Source organism: Myxine glutinosa, unplaced genomic scaffold, assembly GCF_964187855.1.
Source record: "Myxine glutinosa unplaced genomic scaffold, kmMyxGlut1.1 SCAFFOLD_473, whole genome shotgun sequence".
NCBI classification, from domain to species: domain Eukaryota; kingdom Metazoa; phylum Chordata; class Myxini; order Myxiniformes; family Myxinidae; genus Myxine; species Myxine glutinosa.
In genome coordinates this window covers 172501-193507 of record NW_027616570.1, presented here as the reverse complement: position 1 = coordinate 193507, position 21007 = coordinate 172501, and the positions used below count along the sequence as shown (strand labels likewise).

At 48.3% G+C, this 21007-nt stretch overlaps 1 protein-coding gene across 1 annotated transcript in view; it reads right to left on the bottom strand.

Moving 5' to 3' along the window:
• Positions 1 to 393: 393 nt before the first annotated feature.
• The window catches only part of LOC137435439 (alanine aminotransferase 2-like), a 125491-nt gene continuing 104877 nt past the window's right edge, over positions 394 to 21007 (bottom strand). The window contains exon 9 of the mRNA XM_078768789.1: positions 394 to 534. Within this exon, the coding sequence (XP_078624915.1) occupies positions 394 to 534 (141 nt within the window). The remainder of the gene's footprint in view (positions 535 to 21007) is intronic.

Sequence of the window (21007 nt, the reverse complement as noted above, 5' to 3'; positions counted from 1 at the left end):
AAACACGACAATAAAGCGATCTTAACACGGATATACACCGCAACACGCAACCCCATTGGTGGGGAAAATCGCCTTGGGGAAGAGGGGAAATGAATTTGCTACAACCTTCATCATATGACCCTTAGTCCTTTTGTCAAGTTTGCTTGAGATTGGATGAGTAATGACCGAATATATCACGGTCAAAAATAGTCAGACGGACAGACAGACAGACAGACAGACACCAAATTGCATATTTTAGTATGATGATTGTGGGCATTTGTTAAATAAGTCATTAATTTTTAGAAAATAGCAGAGATTATTTTTGAAAATATCCTTCAAAACATCAACCAGTCTAGTACATATGAAAGGTTGTTTAGAACAGCCATCATCAATTCTCAGTATGTCCTTGTGGTCTCACTCGCTCACGTAGCCTTTGGAGGTAGAGTGGTAGGAGGAAAGCTCCACTTTATTGGAGAACTCAGGCCCCATTTCAAACAGCACCTTCTTGAACGAGTGGAAAGCACAACCCTCTGCGTAAACATTGTCCTGGTAAACCTGCCAACAAAAGTTTTGTCACATTTTGCCAATAGATATGCGGTAAACACAATTCAATTCTGGAAAAGACAAAACTGAATACCAGTCAACATTTCAAAGACTGCCTATTTAACAATCCAATATCCAAATGCTCAAACACAAGCTGTAATTAATCTTGGAGTTGGTGTTGGCCAAAACATAATGAAGGATTCATTCAACAATCAAACTGCATTATATTCAGGTTAGCCTGGGCAGCACTGCTGATTAATGCCCTGAGCGTCCAAAACTTAATCAAGATGGTATGAGCTCTGTCAGGCAGGCACTGGTTCAGAAGCGAGGTTCAGCTTGGTAGTTTGAATGTGGGATCAAATGGGGGGGTGGGGGTGTTGAGGAGGGTAGAGGGGTCGAGGTGGTAGAGATTGTGCAGAGGAGGTTGAAGTGTTGTGTGTGCAGGAGACCAGATAGAAAGGAGACAGGGCGAGGAGGTTGTTAGGAGGATACAAGCTGTTGCATATGGATAGGGATGGAAGGAGTAATGGCATGGGAATAATAGTATCAGAAGAGATCAGCAAGTGGGTGGTCAGAGCAAAAAGATCAGCAAGAAGGTGGTCAGAGTGACGGATGGATAGTTATGGCATGGGTGGTGATACAGAGGCAAATGGTGTGTTATGTCTATATATGGGTCACAAACAGGAAGGACTGGGGCAGAGAAGCAGGGATTCAGAGATGTATTAGAGAGGATGATGGGAATGGTTGAAATGTACGTGATTCTGTGCATTGTGGGGGACTTTAACATGCATGTCGGAGTAGTGGAGCCAGGTGAAGTGGATTGTGGAGAAATTTGGTTGGGGAACAAAGAATAGACAGGGTCAAGTGCTGGTGGAGCCAGTGACGAAGAATGTGATGGCCATAGCTGGTTCATTCTTTCAAAAGCAGGAAAGCCACAAGATTACATCCATGAGTGGACAGCATGGAACAGAATTGAATTTGGTGGTGGGAATGAAGCGACAGTTGTGGAGGGTTAAGGACTGCAAGGTAGTGGTGGGAGAGCATGTTACCACCCAGCACAAGCCTGTGGTGTTTATGGTATGGATGAAGAAAAGAAGGGGTGTTAAGAGCAGGGGTAGGAAGGTGATTAGGTGGGGGAAGTTTTGGGGAAACGTTCGCCATAGAGTTCGGAAACATTCGCTGTGAGGTATGAGCAACTAGTATGAGCAACATAGAGGCGAAGCAGAAGGTTTGGAGGAGCAGTGGAAGAAGTACAGAGAGGCGTTTAGGGGAATTGCAGAAGTGTTGTGTGGAAGGGCGTCAGGAAAGGGTGCATCGTCGAGGGATAGAAACCAGGTATGGTGGACAGAGGAAGTATGGAAGGCATTTGGTTGGAAAGAAGGAGGTCTGGAAGAGGATAGAGACGATCAAGGATAGAGGGAGTCATCCGGATGCGAGTTTGCTGCACCTGTATGGGCAGAAGAAAGCAACAAGGAGAGCTGTGGATAAGGCGAGAAATTATACGGAAGAAGAGGTGTATAAGAACTTGGAAGAGAATGTTTGGAGGAAGATGATCTATAAATTGGCTCTTCACAGGCATGAGGTTAGCAAAGGCATGAAGGGGAGTGTGGAGGGGGGCGGTGATTAAGGATGGTGGCGAGAGGCTCCTGACAGAGAGGGTGCAGTATGGAAGGTGGGGAGGATATTTCAAAGAGCTGTGGAACCAGGAAGGACGTAACAGCGAGCTCGAACTTCAGAATTATGTGGAGGGGAAAGTGGAGTTTATTGAGGTCATGGATTAGGAAGTGCGGATGGCATTGAAGAGGATGAAGAATGGAAGAGCGCAAGGCATTCATGAGGTGTGTACAGAGATGATAATTGCAGCGAGATAAGTCGGGAGAATTGCAGCAGGAGAATTGCAGCGGGAAAATAAGTTGGAGGAACAAGGTGAAATGGCTTTGGGATTTGTGGACCTGGAGAAGGCCTATGACACTGTTAGACAACAGAGGCTGCAAGTTGCGAGTTTTAATTTCCAATGCAGTGCCTGGTGTTGGCTTCGTGGTTAGGGTGCCGGCTTGGGATCCTAGGATCCTGGGTTTGAATCCCGGTTGATCGCTGAATTAACGTCAGGGGGGTTGACTCAGCCTGTCATCCTTCCGAGGTCGGCAAATTGAGTACCAGCTCGCTGGTAATTCCCTGTGTGTCGCAAGAGGAGACTAACAGGGTTGGCGACAGGAAGGGCCCCGTTGAGTGGGGAAAAATGGCCTCGAAAGGCGGTTCCAGTTTCTAATGCAGTGCTATAAAGTTTTGGGTATCAACGTTTGATTTCACTCGGAATGGCCTCTGACTTTAAGATCGAAAACTGCTTGGTCAATTTTCCTCAAATTTTGCATACATGCTCGTGGTACTCATGGTTAAGTCATGAGCACAAAATAGATTTGGCACCAACCCTCCTCCCCTCCCCTGAGGATGGAGAGATGACACCCAAGTTATAGGGTGTATATTAATATTTGTGTGCCTTTGTGGCTACCTTTTGATATTATTTAAACTATCACTTTTTGCTCTACAGTCTCTTTTACTCTGGATTGTGATTTTAACTTTCTATCCTTGGTTCGTGTCATCTGTTTTTCTCTTTGGTCGTGGATACTTTTGATCTGAATATAGATCACCTGGCCTATGAAAGTCACCTCTCCCTTTCACCTGAAGTCTCTTGAGCTCTTTGTACCAAGTAATCAACACGTCTATGCAATCAATGAGGCATGCATGACGACCATGGCGCATCTTGATAAGACCGATTGGATAAAGTAGCAGTCCAATAGTGTGCTTTCCATCAAATCTTCTATTCAAACAGTTGGTGAAAAAGTGACAGAGAAAAAGTACATCAGGAGATCAATGTATCCTATCGGGCACTAGCAAAGCCATGTCTCCCAATGTGTCTGTGTCCTGCACAAGCTGTACGATGAACCTCCGATCAATGTAAAAGTCAAAAATTAAATAAACAACACGCAAAATAGTTTGGATTGCATCATTGATGGACTTTACATGGGACTGAGGAGCACACCAACATGTTGTTCACAAATACTAAATGATGTCAAATAGATGCAATTTCAAAGCAATCTTCAATTACCGAGTGCAATTTTCCAGAATGGAGCTTGCCATTTGAGCTTGCCTGCAATGGCTTGACGAGGAATTAGGGATCAGTAGACTTCGAGCTAAGACAGGCATTTGGATGTTATCACACAAATGGCATCAGGTGTGTCCAGCATTTCCATTTCATCTCGATTTTATATTGCTTCTCAATTCTTCTAACACTGAATACACGGTTCGATCAAATGTTGAGTTTCAATTCATTTAACTGCACAAGTGAAAAATGGTTGACATGAAAAGCAGACTTGCGTAATTATATAGCTGTGGCAATGATACAGCAATTAAAAAGGGCCAGAGGTGTCATCATCCTTTGAGCAGGCTAGTGAGCTCAAATATATTGTGGCATGCTGGCTTTTATCACTATTTTTTTTGTATACAAGATCGAAGCTCGTGCAAGAGCTAACATTAATCACAAAAAAAACAAAACGGACACACAAAACATACAATAAAGGGAGCGGGAGACAAGATGGGGAGAGAGGGAGGCACACAAATACAACAGCAGAGAACAGGGACATCGGAAGATATGTGGGAGGGAGAGGGCTTGGGGGAGGGGGAGGCATAGGAAGGGGGGGGTGGGTGGGAGAGGTTCAATACACATGGACACTGCTCGGACTTCCAGGAAGGAAGTTGGTATTTCAGAAAAGTGGATCTGGGGTGAATTAACGGGGGTAGAAAAGATCAAGGTTTTGGTTGGGTTCATTTTTGGATGGATCAAGGTGCATTGGAGAAGAAGATAAGAGATGGTGGTGAACAGCTGTTTTAAAGACCTGGAGGGAGGAGTGGGATTGAAGAGAGTGAGGGAGTTTGTTCCAGAGGCGGGAGTAAAGAGGAATGAAAGAGTGAAGGTGAGCAGAGTCTTGATTTTGGCAATTTCACCATAAGAGGGTTGCTGGCAGATATTGTGCGACCTGCAGGAATATTTTGGGGACAGAGCTGGGGGCGCTAGGCCAGAGAGGAGTCGGGAGAAGACAGAAAGACCACGAAACTGCCTGCAGTGAGCGAGTGAGAGGCCCTCAGAGTCAGCTTCATCGTGGGAGATTCCAATGATTCTGAAAGTTCTGATTTCAACAGCGAGAAGCCGAGCTAGGTGTGAGGCAGGAGCACCAGCCCAGAGGGGAGACAAGTATTCCAATGACATGCGGATGAAAGCCTTGTGTGTGGTGAGGATCTCAGGTGTGCCAAGGAAGGACTTCGCGTGACGGAGGATGCCCAGTCGGCGATTGGCTTTGGAGGCCAGCTTGGAAATATGGTTTTCCCAGGAAAGATCATGGAAGATAGTAAGACCCAAAAGCTTGAGTGACAGAACTTCTTGGAGAGGAATGTTGAGAAAGTACATGGGAGGGTTGTCCAGATGGTCTTTTCAGAGAGACATAGTGAGAGAGTGAGATTTGTCAGGATTGAAAGACATGTTCCACTTGATTGACCAGTCTGATTTTGTCCAGGTCTGCGGAGAGTGAGGAGGCTGCTGCCTGCCGATCTGAGGGATGAGGTATGGAGCGGCAGAGAGTGGAGTCATCAGCAAAGAGATAGATAGGATTTTCCACAGAGTCAGAAAGATCATTGATGAAGACCAGAAAAAGCACAGAGTCCAGAACAATGCCTTGAGGAACTCCAGCCTGAACAGAAAGGGGAGATGAGAGAAATCCATTCAGGGCCACACGTTGACTGCGACCATAGAGGAAGTCTGCAAGCCATGCGTGGAGGTTTCCATGGTTATCATAGGAGGAGAGTTTGGTGAGCAGAGCAGGGTGCCAGACCATATCAAAGGCACATCATATGTCAAGGGAGACAGCTCTGATTTCCTGTTTGGCATTGAGGACCTCCATCCATTGTTGACACAGCAGAATCAACATGTCGAGAGCAGAATGACTTGGTCTGAATCCAAATTGATGATAAGAGATCAAGCCATTGGAGAAGAGGAAGGATTTTATATCCGAAGCAATGATAGATTCCATGACTTTGCTGATAATTGGGAGCAGTCTGATTGGTCTGTAGTTGCAAGCATCTGTTTTTGCACCTTTTTTTGTAAAGCAGTAATGTTGGGTGATTTCCAAACTGATGGCAGATGGCATTGAGCAAAAGAGAGGGTGAAGAGAACAGAGAGAGGGTGTGAAAGAATGGCAGAGCAGGATTTTAGGACCCGTGGGCTGATGCCGTCTGGTCCAGTTGCAGAATCAGAGTCGAGGTTTGACAGAAACTTCACCTTGTCAGGAGAGAAGGACACATAGTCAAGGAGCAGCTGGGTACGACTAGGTAAGGTGGGCACAGAGAGAGACGGATTTGGGACACAAACACAGAGTTGAGGCATCCAGCTTTTTCATCTGCGGAGTCAGCTGTGCATCCGTTTGAGGTAAGGGAGGGGATGAAAGGGGAACAAACACCAGAAACAGATTTGACCAGACGCGACCAGGATTTGGAGGAGGGAGACCGGTTTGAGAGTTCAGTCTTGAGAGGAGAGAGATGGTGTTTCCTTGCTCTCCTGAGTGTCGACACATACTGGTTCCGAGCTTTGTGAAAGGAACGGACATTGCCTTCTGTTGGATTTTCCTTACAGGAGGCGAAGACAAGTTGTTTCAGGGCAACTGCCTCACCACAAGATTCAGTGTACGATGGACGGGAGGAAGGGTATGACAACTGAAGACGAGATGGGATAAATCTGTGCATGAGAGAGAGCAGTTTACGTTGGAAGAATTCCTCGGTGAGTTGATGTCAGAGACAGTGGAGATGGGAGACCAGTCCAGATGATTGATGGCTGCTTGAAGACCGTGCCAGTTGGCCCGAGTGAAATGCCAGACTCATCAACGCTGAGGAGGCTCTCTGAAAATGGCCAGAGAGATGTCCACTTTAACAAGCAAATGATCAGATGAACCGATTGGAGCAGAAGAAGAGCAGCAGACATTTTTATGGAAGTTAGTCATAACCAAGTCAAGAAGAGAAGATGCTTCGTTGACTGAGATCCGGGTCGGGAAATTGACAGATTGTGTCAGTCCCAGTTGGTCGCAGAAGTCCTTTGCTGAGATGCCATGGCTGGTGAGAGAGGAACCCACACCCAGCCAGCTGACATGATGACAGTGGAAGTCGCCACATATGAAAAAGAGAGAGTTGGGATGAGTGGACAGAGTTTGGTCCATGTTGTCAGACAGGGAAATTCAGATGGAGTCATCACTGTTTGGTGGACGGTACAACACACATATGAACAAAAGGTGGGAGCAGAGGGCAAGCCGTAGCCAGAGGTACTCCTGGGGGTGTGGTGGAGAGAGGGCAGTGCACGGACAGTGAGGAAGAGAGTTTTTGATAAATATAGCAACCCCACCACCCAGGACGAGGCACAGGTCTATCATTCCGGTGGAGGGAGTAACCAGAGAGAGATATTAAGGAATCATCAAGCCCGGACAGACACATCTTGGAAGAAGGAAAGTTTCTGTTATGCAGATCAAGTCTGGTTTGTCAGACGCAACCTGTATGGAGAGATCAGTCAGGTTTGAGTGAAGGCCCCGGATGTTTCTGGTCCATACCGTTAAGGAAGAGGAAGGCGGAGCATCGGATAAAGGACAGGTGAGGGGTAGGGTAAGATGAGGAAGAGTAGGAGGAGGTAGGGAGAGCTGTTGATAGTGTGTCGAAGATTTCAAAAGAGCGAGGAGAAAGGGAAGGATGAGGACAAAAAGTTTGATGGTGATTGGATGAGGCACAGTGAGGTGTTGTTTGAGGGGGGCAGAGCGAGGAAGAAGGTTGGGGGAGATGGAGGTGAGAGTTGGAAGGGGGAAGAAGCGGGGAGGAGGCTGCTGAGAGGAGTTGGGGTGAGAGGGGAAAATTGTAGAAAAATGAAGGGTGGGGAGATTTGAAGGGGGGGGGGAGTTTTGAAGGGGAGGATGAGGGGGGAATTTAGGAGTGGAGAGGGGGGAGTTTGGGAGGGGAGGGTGAGGGGGAGATTTGAATGGGAGGGGTGAGGGGGGAGTTTTGGAGGGGATGGGTGAGTTGGGATTTTAGAAAGTGTTGGACGATTAATGGAAAACGAACATTTATTGCAAAATGAGTTTCTTGTGATTTTCAAGTCAGAGATCCGTTTGAAAACGTTGTAGGAGGGGTGAAATGCAGGTGAGTTTCGGGAATGTAGAAAGGAAGAACAAAGAAATTTAATTTTTATTTGAAATGGAGAGATTTGATGAGCAAATCGAAGACCACCTTTTAAAGAAGAAGAAAAGCATGTTATAATATACAACAGAATGCAACACAGCAGGGAAACCATGAAAACTATCTGGGAAAATTCCCTAAATGAGGGCATGAAGGATACCAGGATAGGTTCAGAAGCAAGAACAGAAGAGTAGGGGATTGACAGCCAGGTGAGCAGAGAACAAAGGAACAGGGAGGTGTATAAGCTGTTGTGTTAGTACGGGAGGAGGGGGCTCCTTTTGAAATTCTTCGTTAATATTGTTGCGGATTCGGGGGTCGGCGCTCCCCTTATCAAGGGGGGGGGGGTAATCCCCTTGTCTTTTAAGCTGTCCGTCCCCCAATCCTGGAAGCTATGACGCTCCTCCCGGTCGAAATTAGCTCGGGTGATTGGTCAATGAAGTCCCAAATACCTACGTACTAAATAACTCCCACTCGAACCACTAGTGGGGCAGCTTAGAACCGAATTTCAAAGGGATGGGGACATGCCGGATAAAAGCACCAAAATTTTATCAGGCAATCTTCAGGGTCCCAGCTATGATTCTATAACCGGCGGCAAGCGATACGACCACTCATTTTTGAATTTGTTTTTAAATTGTGATTTTTTTTTTAGAAAATGTGGGGAAAAAATTTTTGGGGGGGTTTTGGAAAAGAAATGTTTTTATTGCAGAAATGAGAAATATAGTCTTTTCCCATCATTTTGGTGTAATTGTTTTTAAAATCGAACATCTAGAAGTATTTTTAAACAATATTTGAAAATTAGGTGTCTCGGGTGCATATCCTCAGCATCTAAGCTTCAATTCTAGAACCGGCGCCAAACGATCCGAACAGCAAGATGCATGCACACAATAGACATTTATATATATTTTATTTAATTACATGCATATTATATTAAATCTGCTATATGTTGAAATTATATCTGCTATATGTTGCAATTTTCCTTGTATTGTGTTTCTTTGTGTTGCAGGTTTCGAGGGCTAGACTTCATGAAGATGGAATGGACACAGTGCATAATTTGCCAACAAACTACACCTGAATCCCTGCGCTGCCCCTTGAATGCACGTGGAGCAGTCACATCAGCACCGGCGGCCTATGCATCATTCCTCGAAAATGTGGCTCACTTCAGAGAACTGAACTCGTTGCCGGTGCCACTGCATTTCGGCAGTGATATCACTGTGGATGACCTCATCAGGAATCGTGCACAGTGGCACAAATCCTGTCATTCACAGTTCAATGCAAACAGACTGGAAAGAGCAAGAAAGAGGGAGAGAGATGTTACCCCTGAAAGTGGCACAACTGAAGGCAGGCGCCGGCGGCCGCGCCAATCGCTCGACAAGACCATCTGCATATTTTGCACTAAGCAAGATGGACTCCTGCATGAATTTAGAACTCTAGGCGCAGATGATAACGTCAGGTTTATGGCCAGCGATCTGCAAGAGACAGAGTTCATGGACAGGATTGAAGGAGCCGGTGACCTTATTGCCCTGGAAGCAAAGTATCATCTGGCTTGCCTCGTTGGTCTTCGGAATCGTCATCGGTCTCTAGTGAGACAAAGAGAAACTTCCAAGGATGAACCTGCAAATGTGAAGAAGTTCAAAGCAAGAGCTTTCGTAGAACTCCTCACACACATTGAAAACGAGATAGAAGAAGGTACATTTTGCTTCAAGTTGGCCTCATTGAGGCACCTCTACGAGAAGCGCCTTGCAGACTTTGGTATTACCAGTGACATCAACAAGGGCCGTTTCAAGGAGCAAGTTTTGAATCACTTCCCCCACGCCCAAGAGCAAAGTCACGGGAAACAAGTGATACTTGTGTGTGAACAAGGAATGCAGGAAATGCTGAAGCAGGCGTTCAAACAGGACTTTGAGGGAGATGCTCTGATTTTGGCGAAAGCTGCCAGGATTGTACAAAATGAAATCTTCAGCTCAAGCGGGTTCAACTTTGATGGTGCCTTCCCCAGTGACTGCCAGCAGAAGGCTGTCCCGACCCAACTCAAATCCCTGATAACCATGCTGATGAAAGGGGCTGATCTGAAAGACCAGGACACAGCGATTCACAGGCCTGTCTCACAGCTTCACAGGTCATCCTTTACAACTGCAAGAAGACCAAGAAGCATGAGCAGCGAGCCCCAAGTGACACACAAGGGCCCCAAGTTGGCAGATCACGTCATTCATCAGACTGTGAACCACCCCTTCCGCTGTACATCGGCCTCAATGTGCACACACAGACAAGGTCCAAACAGCTGGTCACAAAGATGTATGAACTGGGCATCAGTGTCAGCTATGACAGGGTCCTGCAAGTGGAGAATGAAATCGCCACTGCCGTCTGTGAAAACATGAAGATGAAAGGTGCAGTATGTCCTGTCCAGCTCCGCCAAGGTCTCTTCACCGTGGGGGCCTTAGACAACCTTGATTACAACCCCTCAAGCACAACCGCCAAAGGTTCCTTCCATGGAACAAGCATCAGTCTCTTCCAGTCGCCAACTGCATCAAATAGGGGACAGATCCCAGAAGGAATAACATTGATGTCAGGAGGGGCAAAGGCCCACCAGCTGCCACACTGCTTTACAAATGTTCCAGCTGTGGCACTTCCCAAGGCGTCGGTGGCTGTGCCCAAACCAACCCGTGACATCACAGCTGTACATGGCTACCTGAAGAAGGCATGCGAACAAGAAAAGAAATGGCTGGAACACGCCAGTCAGCTCTTGGCAAAAGAAGAGGTGGTCAAGGGAGATTGTATAGCCTGGTCCGCCTACCATGCCTCGTTTCAAAACAGTCCTGCTCAAGAGGTAGAAGCTGCCATCACTCAACTTCTGCCTCTCTTCAATGAGAAGGCAGCCACACCTGCAATGATCAAGCATGGAATGGATGTCATCCGTGAATCTACACAGTTCCTGAACCCTGGACAGATTCCAATAATAGCAATGGATGCTCCGCTGTATGCGCTTGCCAAGTTCATTCAGTGGCACTGGCCTACCACACACGGTGAAGACCAGTATGTTGTCATGTTCGGCGGACTCCACCTGGAGATGGCGGTGTGGAAGACACTTGGAGACTACCTAGACGGATCTGGATGGGCGACAGCAATAAACCAGGCAGGCATAGCCTCTGCTGGCACAGCTGAATCCTTCCTGAAGGCATCACACCTGACGAGAACCAGGCATGCCCACCAAGTCAGCTCTCTGGTACTCTCCAAGCTGCAACATGATGCCTACCTGAAGGGAGCTGCTGGTGCAGCAACTGAAGATAGGACAGAAGAGGACTGGAAACAAAGCATGATCACAAAGAGTCCAACCTTTCAGTACTGGGACACCATCCTGAGGATTGAGCTCCTGGGACTCACCTTCGTTCGTGCTCACAGAGAAAGAGACTTTCCCCTGTATGTCGAGTCTCTGAAAGCCCTGGCACCATGGTTCTTCGCACTTGACCACCATAATTATGCCAGATGGGTCCCGATCCACATCCGCGACATGGAGAGCCTCCCTCCAACAATCGAAGAGGAGTTTATTGTCAGAGGCAACTGGGTTGTTCAGAAGACAGCCAGAAGGTTCTCCAGCATTCCGATCGACCAAGCCCATGAACAAAATAATGAGCTTGTGAAGGGCCCTGGAGGAGCAGTCGGCCTGACTGAAAACCCACCAGCCTTCAAGAAGTGGATGATCGCCGGACCTGAGCAAGCACGCATTCTCACTGAGTTTGAGCGGGAGAACACTGCCATCTCAGAAGATGAACGCCAGCACCACGAAGAAGGTCTGTCTGTGCAGAAGACATTTCACGAGCAAACACTGGGCCTTATTCAAGTTATCAACGAGATGAGCAACCCATTCCTAGATGAAGGAAGCGAGCTGATTGCACTCGACACGCGGCATGTGATTGAAGAATCTGTGGGCAACACTGTGCATACCATAGAAGAAGTGGGAAAGGCTCAGTACGACAGCTACAACAAGGCTATCATCACTGAACGAAGGCAGTCCATCCATGAGCCTGTGAAGAGGAACTCATTGCCTCTCTTCAGGTCACCATCCAAGGGGAAGAGGAAGCAGTCAGAGGATGTTTCCCTGTTGAAAGATGATGTGGCCCTCTTCTCTCGTCTGTACATAGTTGCTCAGAACAGGGATACAGATATGGGAACCTTCTTCCAGCATGAAAATCATCCGCACCCCCATTCTCTATCTGAAAGAGGAAAACTGCGCCAAGGAAAGAAGTCAGACCTCATTGGTATCCTTGTGCAAGAACCACAAAACTCTCAGAAGGAACCCCCGCCGTTTCTGGATGCAAGAATACTCGACGGTGCTGCTGTGGTGTATCTGCTTCCTCATACTAATGTCACCACATTCAATGACTACGCTAATGGCATCTTCATCCCCCACATCCTGAAGCTACTTGAATCCTGCAGAAGAGTCAATGTGGTCTGGGACAGCTACATTGCCAGCAGTATCAAGGAGTCAACTAGAGAGAAAAGGGGAAAAGGTGTACGAAGAAAGGTCGGTGGTCCAACCAAGGTGCCCAGCAACTGGCCCGACTTCCTCCGGGATCCCACAAACAAGGAGGAGCTTTTCCAGTTCCTTTCAGACAAATGCGGCTCCAATGACTGGCCAGACGGAAAGGAGGTCTTTATAACATCAGGCACAGATGTGATCAGCAGAGGTTCAGACCACTCCATGCCACGATGTGACCATGAAGAGGCCGATACAAGGGTTGTTGTTCGCCTGAAAGATGCGCTGGACAAGGGATGCACAAACTGTTTGGTACGCACTGTCGACACAGACGTCGTTGCCATACTGATAGGAAAGTACCATTCCCTGACCAGCCAGCATCAGATGGCAGCCATCTGGGTAGCCTTTGGAACTGGAAAGAACTTCATGTACCTGGATATCAATGCCATATGCCATGCTCTGGGAAAAGATAGGTCAACGGCATTGCCTATGTTCCACAGCTTCACGGGCTGCGACACAACTCCCGCTTTCTTTGGCAAAGGGAAGAAATCAGCATGGGAGGCTTGGAATGCCTACATGGAGGTGACGGAGGCCTTCAACAACTTCATGAATCACCCTTACATGACTGTGACAGTGAACTGCAAGCAATTCCAGTTGCTCGAGCGCTTCACCGTGATCATCTACAATAAGACGAGCAACTTGGACTCTGTGAACAAGGCACGTAGGGAACTCTTCTCCCAGAAGAACAGGACAATGGACAACATTCCCCCAACGCAAGAAGCCCTTCTGCAGCACACACTGCACGCGGTCTACCAAGCTGGAATCTGGGCAACCAGTGATCAGTGTGAGCAGAAGCCTCCAACCCCAGAGGGCTTTGGATGGACTCTAGAGAGTGCAACGAAGACCTGGCGTCCTGTGTGGTCCAACCTGCCGGTGGCATCCCAGGCCTGCAGCGAACTGGTCAAGTGTGGCTGCAGAAGCGCCACGTGCGGAGGACGATGCTCATGTCAGAAGGCGCGGTGGAAGTGCACCGAACTATGCAGCTGCCGATGTGAGAAGTAGCTTAGCTGAGAAGTAATTTTGCACCATGTTGGGTGAATATACGCACGGTCTGAAAGAGTATCCATTTTTCTTGATTTTCATGTGTTAAGGGCAGGCTCTGACTTTCAGGTTTTTCGGGCATAAATTTTTCCTAATTAAGTTAGAGCGCTGAAACCAACGGCATTGAACGCGCTGTCCCGAGCCCGTTAAAATTACGTTTATTTCATCTTTCTACGTTAATTAGAACGTTTAAAAAAAATTGAGGAAATGCACCCGAGACACCTAATTTTCAAATATTGTTTTAAAATACTTCTAGATGTTCGATTTTTAAAACAATTACACCAAAATGATCGGAAAAGATTCTCATTTCTGCAATAAAAACATTTCTTTTCCAAAAACCCAAAAAAATTTTTTTTCCCAAAATTAAAAAAAAAAAGATTCACAAATAATAAAAGACTTCAAATAAGAGTGGTCGTATCGCTTGGCGCTGGTTATAGAATCATAGCTGGGACCCTGAAGATTGCCTGATAAAATGTTGGTGCTTTTATCCGGCATGTCCCCATCCACTACCTAAGCTGCCCCACTACACGGATAAGATGGAATATTGCCGAGCGGTTAGCAATCCGCGATCCGAGCCGTTAACAAATGACTAAACCCGATCCTGAGCGGTTTCCAAATCGTGCCACAGGTACTCAATTGAAAGAAAGGATGGAGGCGATCGAATAAGAGGAAACCAGAGTAAGGGAAGAACAAAGAGTGGGTTTATTAATTATTTACAAGACCCAAAGAAGAGGAAACGAAAGCATGTACAAGAAAGGAGAAACAAAAGGACACAGGGCAAGCTTACCTATACAGTCTTAACTTATCACGATCCCAGGACAAACAGACAGACTCACACGGAATTGTAGTGGTAGGGGAGGAAGGTCCAGGCAGATGGTCCAGGCGATGGGATCCGGCTCCGGTCCACTCCAGTCCAGGCTCCGGTTCCGGTTCCGCGGGCGAAACCCGGCAGGCAGCTTCGCACGTATCGTCGGACGTGAGCGGACCTTACGTATCTCGGGGGGACTGGGAGGCTACGCACGGAATAAACGTATAGCGTGCCAACGCTCTCTCTCTCTCTCTCGATCAATGGCTCGTATCACAGGCAGTTCGTGCAATGCAATCCCCGACGCAGTCCTTGCGCAGTGCGCATTTCCCAGCTAGTCCGTGGCGCAGTCCGTTTCAGCCCCGAGTCGACTCCGAGTTCACTCTTTGGTAAAAAGGCTCGCCCTGGCGCTTATATTACGCGCTTCAAGATTAATCCGCGCGCTGGGAAACCACGCCTCCAGCGAGCTCACCTCAGCCCTGGTTGGTTGGCGAGGGCTCACCGGCTCCGCCCTTGACGGCGAGTTGACAGGGCCACTCCTCGTTCCCGTGTCCCGCCCCCTTTTTCCTCGGCCTTAGACCGCGTGTTCAATGGCGTTTGGAGGGAGGCAGCGAACGCTGCTGGTCAAGCAGAGGCGCGTAATAGAATTGGGAGGGACAAGCCCCGACTGTAGGGGTGCATACTGGCGTAGCTTGGAGAGAGCGGCTGGCCAAAAAGTGAATGGGGCCTATCTTATTTAATTAATGCAACGCAGATTCAACTATTGGGAACACAGCCTTATCTGAAACACATACTAAGGAAATAACTGAAAGTCCTATGGTGTCCTACGTGTTGCTGTGGACTAACATTGGGTGCGACCTTTGACCTTTTAAATGATGGAATATTATTTACAAGTATTTACAAAGTGAGGGGTTCTAAAACCACAACAATATATACAGGGTGAGTCAAAAGTAGCGCCCGATTTCTATTTATTTATATATATATATATTTCTGTCAGTTGATTGTTTGTTTGATATTTGTATTCCAGTGTACAAGAAGGTATAAATAAATGAATGACGTTTATCTTTATCAGCTTTCGGCTTGATGAAAACTTTCCCGGAAAGTGGATCGGCCGGCACACTCCCCAGACCTTACACCTCCAGATTTCTTTCTTTGGGGGCTCATGAAAGACCTTGTTTATCGTGAAAAGCCTCGTACCATTCAGGAATTGAAGGCTCAAATCACTGCAAAGTTTGAGGAAATTGATATCGAACTCTGCAAGCGTGTGTGCCACTCTGTGCCTGCTCGGCTGCAATTGTGCATTGATCACGAGGGAGGGCACTTTGAAAATTGCAAGTAAAACAGCTTGGTACACTTCCGTGATAATATTCCCCCAAATAAATGGTTAGATAAACATGTTATTCATTTATTTATACCTTCTTGTACACTGTAATACAAATGCCAAAAAAAACAATCAACTGACAGAAATATATCTCTATATATAAAGGAGGAGTGTCTGTGTGTGTGTGTCTGTCTGTCTGGATGTCCGCTTATAACTCAAGAACTACACATCGGAGAAAAGTTTTAGACACAGATTCGGAATCGGCATAAAATCCCGGTGGTTTTAGGCTACGTTTTATTTTAATATCAATGGTTTAAAAAAACCGCGCCAGCTGCAATTCCATGGTGTAGTTTGTGGCGGCGCTAGACGTTCGGGGTGTATTGCAATGGTTTGTCGGGTTTGGCTGTGGGTCCAGAATAGCTCCCATTTCCTTATGTTCTTCCACTTTTATTTTGATTCTTCTGTTACAACGCTTTCCTTATCTACCTTATATCCCCCCGACGAGGCCTCTACATAATTTCATGCGGCAGAATTTCGTGCATTTTGAGTGAAAGAAGTGAGACGAAGTTGTAGGAGGAAGAAGAGGCGCAGTCACTTTTGAGGCCTCAATCGTGAGTGGAAATGGCGGGAATTGCGTTTGTATCGCAAAGTAAAGGATCTGCATTCATTTCTTAACTTGCATTGGTGGATTGTTATACATCTGCATTATTTTTCATTAAAAAACTTTATGTTGAACTTGAAGGCTCCAAGCACGGACTATATATATAGCCCTCATTGAGGTAAAAATAAAAGTAAAACGCCTGCTATTGCTTGCCAAGCTAGCCGTTCCCCCCTCCCCCTCCACTCCCCGCCCCCCTCTCCCTCCCCTCACCCCTCACCCCCCTCTCCCCCCCCTCACCCCTCACCCTCCCCTTCCCCCCTCACCTCCCCCCCTCCTCTCTCCTCCTCCCCCTCCCTCCTCTTCTTCTCCCCTCTCCTTTACCCTTCTCCCTCCCCTCTCCGCCTCCCCCCTCCCCCTCCCCCCTCCCCTCCACTCCCCCTTCACCTCCCCCCTCCCCCTTACCCCTCCCCCCCTTCACCTCCCCCTCCCCCTCCCCCCTCCCCTCCACCTCCCCCTCCCCCTCCACCTCCCCCCTCCCCTCCCTCCCCCTTCACCTCCCCCCTCCCCCTCCCACTTCACCTTCCCCCTCCCCTCCCTCCTCTCCCTCCCCCCATCCCCCCCACTCCCCCCTTCCCCTCCACTCCCCCCTCCCTCCTCTCCCTCCACTCCCCCCTTCCCCTCCCCCCTTCCCCTCCACTCCCCCCTCCCCCTCCCTCCTCTCCCTCCTTCCCCTCCACTCCCCCCTCCCCCCTCCCCCCATCCCCCTCCCATCCCCCCTTCCCCTCTCCTCCCCCCCTCCCCCTCCCCCTCATATCCCCCCTCCCCCTCCCCTCCCCCCTCCCGCCTCACCTCCCCCCTCCCCTCCCCTTCTCCCCTCTCCTCCTCCCTCCTCTTCTCCCCTCTCCCCCTCCCTCCTCTTCTCCCCTCTCCCCCTCTTCTCCCCTCCCCAACACCCTCCTCTTCTCCCCTCCCCCCCTCTTCTCCCCTCCCCCCTCTTCTCCCCTCCCCCCTCTTCTCCCCTCCTCACCCTCTCCTCCCCTCCCGCCCCGTTCCCCTTCCTCCTCCCCTCCCTGCCCCCGCCCGGCAATGCCGGGTACTTCCCATGGCCAGCTGTACGTGGGCTGCTCGAGGGTTGGAAAACTAAGCAATCTTTATGTCTTGGCACCAAGTAAGAAAACCAGAAATGTTGTATACCAAGAGGTTTTGAGAAATTGAAAATTGACAAAACGTCATGTAGGAAATGTACTGTGATATTGCTATAAAATATACATGTTCTTTTCATCATATATTTGTCTTATTCTTATTCAACCCGGGCGAAGCCGGGTACCTCAGCTAGTATATATATATATATATACAGACTTGGCATTTAATATGGAATATTTTTTTTTTTCTTGACTTGGTTTTACTTTCTGAACTCAGTATATCAATCTGGTGAGTTTCTTTTACCCTTCGGTAATGTCTTCGTTGAAAGAACCATGTCACTGATTGTCTTTCGCAGCAAGAAGTCATGAACAGGATTATATCGCAGGTGGCGTGACAAAATGTAAGGACAGGTACATTTGACGACTGGGTTCACAATCAGGTATATAAGGGTTGTTGCGTTCTGTATTAGTGGAAAACAACTGCTGCACGTCTACAAAAGTTATTGCCGCTTCCTCTGGAGATGGTCCATCAACTTGACAATGCTCTTTGTCATGGAGTGGTGGCTTTACGAAATTCTGGCATGAAACAGCGTACTATTGCTCGGCAGTATGTCATCACTCAAGGTCAGGTGTCAAAGATCCTGAAACGAAATGCTCAGAGGGGTGTCCCTACTCCAATACCGAGGCCAGGACGTCCACGCAGAACCACAAGGAGAGATGATCGCCAGCTGCACCGGTTAGTCTGCAATGGCCGTACCAAGTCAGCTAATCGGCTTAGGGCAGAGTGGCAGCAACTGACAAATGTGCCTGTATCCAGAAGGTTAGTAAACCAACGACTGGTTCAAGCAGGCTATCGTGGCAGGCGTCCCCTGAGAAAGCCACGCCTGACCAGACAACACAGCCAGCGCCGATTGCAGTGGGCCAGAGAGCACTGTCAATGGCAGCCAGGACACTGGAATCACGTGACCTTCAGTGACGAGTCTAGATTTCTGGTCTATCGTCAAGATGGCCGCGTCCGAGTGCGCAGACAAGTGCATGAAGCCCACAACGAAGATTGTATAGTGCCAAGAGTCCAAGCTGGAGGTGGTGGGGTGACCGTTTGGGCTGCTTTTCATGCAGGGGGCAAAACTGACCTGGTTGTTCTGAATGGAAACCTGAACCAGTTCAAGTACAGGGCCATTCTGGAAGAAACATTGCTTCCATTTGCTCGTGCAGCCTTTCGAGGAAACTTTGTCTTCCAAGATGACAATGCACGGCCTCATCGTGCTCGCATGATCCAACACTTTCTTGCTGACCGTGGTGTAGAGCATATGGAGTGGCCTGCCATGTCTCCGGATATGAATCCGATAGAGAACTTGTGGGCAGAATTAACGCGTCAAATCGACAACTTGGACCAGCAGCCTGCCTCTGTGCGTAAATTGCAGCAGGCTATTGTCACTGCATGGCAAGCGATTCCTGTCCAAACCTTGGCAAATCTCGTGAACAGCATGCCTCGACGTGTACGTGCTCTCCTGAATGCTCGTGGGGGTTACACGAAGTACTGAACTGTAATTTTACTGTCCGTAATCCCAGTCATAATTTAGCTTTTGTTTTTGTTGAAATTTTTTTTGGCTAATGTGCAAAATAAAGAGATCCTTCTGGAAAATGTACAGAAGTTTAACACAGTACTGTCCATGAATTGAGTTCGATATCAGTTTACATCACTTTCAAGGATCAATTTATTTGCTTCAAAATGTCAAATGTGTTTTTTGTTTCTTTTAAAGGTCACATTAACAAAATCTAGAATAATTTCAACATAATTCCAATGAACTTTTGGTTCTAAGTCATCTTGAAAAGTAAGTTCACCCCCACAAAAACAATATTCCATATTAAATGCCAAGTCTGTATATATTGTTACAGATCTGGGACGATGGCTCTCCCGTTAGCAAGGGGGGTTAACCCCTTGTCCGTTATACTGGCCGTCGCCGATCCTGGGGGTCTGTGACGTCACTGGTGGTCAGCCACGACCAGGGTAATCAGGCCAGAGACCCAAAAAAAAGACCCCCCCGAATACCTGCTTACCGTGACCTCCCAACCAGCGAGGAGACAGCCCCGCCCGAGTCGCGACGGTAATGGACACGCCGAGCAAAGCGGGTCACGACTGTGCTGTACAAGGATAGATGGATGTAAAAAGAACACAGGGCAGCCTTATCTATACAGTCTTACTTCTACCCAGGACAGCACAAAGACAGACTCACACGGGGATGATGACAGGAATGGCAGGAGAAGGTCCGTTCAGCTGGCAAAGGTGGCCGGTTCGGCTCGTTCAGCCGTCGAGGTTCCGTTCCGACCTCGCGTCGTGGTTTAAAGCGAACCCGACAACCGCTGGAACCAACGTGCTTGCGTCGACGCCACGACCCTCTCGCTCTCTCAGTAATGATGGGATTTCCTCTCAGGCAAGGCACGATCTCTCGCGTCAGGCAACCCTCTTGTGCTGTGCACTCATCACCTCTGCTGGTCTCAAGCCTTCTCTCTTCCCATCTCCTCATGCGTGATCCTCAAACGCATATATGAAGTGGGATCGCGACACGCCCTCGGCCGTTTGGGTCCCGCCCACGTGCTCTGTTTGTAGCCTTATTTGGTAACGGAGCTGAACAGCGCCGCCCTTGTGGCGAGCCACGGCCACGCCTCTTCTCGGCGACCCCGCCTTCTTGTCCAATGCAGAGCACCAAGGCCAGGGAGAGGGCGCGCACCCCACGCCTGTTGAGCTGTTTGCAGAGAGATAGGGAGTTTGCTGGGGTATGGCGTTATTGAAGGGGAGCTAACCTTATTTGGTAATGCAACGTGGTGTCAATCTAGTGGATACAGAGCCTTAATTAAACATAGAATAGGAAATAATTAGCAAGATGATTCTAAGATTGGCTGCGTGTTGCGATGGCCTAGGGTGCGATATTTAATAATTAATAAAAGGGGATAATATTACAAAGGGGGATATTTACAAGTGAAGGGGGGGGGGAGGGGGGGTTCCCAAATCGGTAACAATATATATATTGTTACGGACCGCGGATAAGATGTTAATTTGCCGAGCGGATGGCGCCGCGGCCCGAACCGTTTTTACAATGACGAGACCCGATTCTGAACGTTGGCCAAATCGTGCCACAGATATTCATTTGGGAAAAGACAAAGACGACGCGGATGTGAAGAAGAAGAAGAAGAAGACAAAAGACAAAAAAAGGTTTTAAATACGATTATAATTTATTACTATGTACAGGACCAAAGAAACCAAGGAAGAAGGAAAGATAATAAAATAATTTACAGAAGAAATCAAGGAGACAGTGAAATGCTAGCTTATCGACACAGGCTTAACTTATACCCGGGACAGAACAAACAAAACAAACTCACGTACACAAAAGGATGGAAGGACAGGAATCGTTTGGAGAGATGAACAGGTGGAATCACAGGGCACAGCGAGCAGGTCCACTCCGGGCGGGAAGCGAGGAGCCTGCAGCTCCTTGTATTCGGCTTTACACCGCACACCGGCAGGGTCACTCCCTGCCCCGTCAAGGCTTCACGCGGCTGGTTGAAGCGGCTCTCTGCAGAACTCTTTCTTTGCACTTCTGGACTTGGCCTCCTCTGCCGTCTCTGGCGCACTTTTCGCACTTCTCGACTTGGACACCTCTGCGTCTGCCGTCTCTGGCGCACTTCTGGTTTCGCACCTCTGGACTTGGACTCCTCGGCCGTCTCTGGCGCACTTCTGGTTTCGCACTTGTGGACTTGGACTCCTCGGCCGTCTCTGGCGCACTTCTTC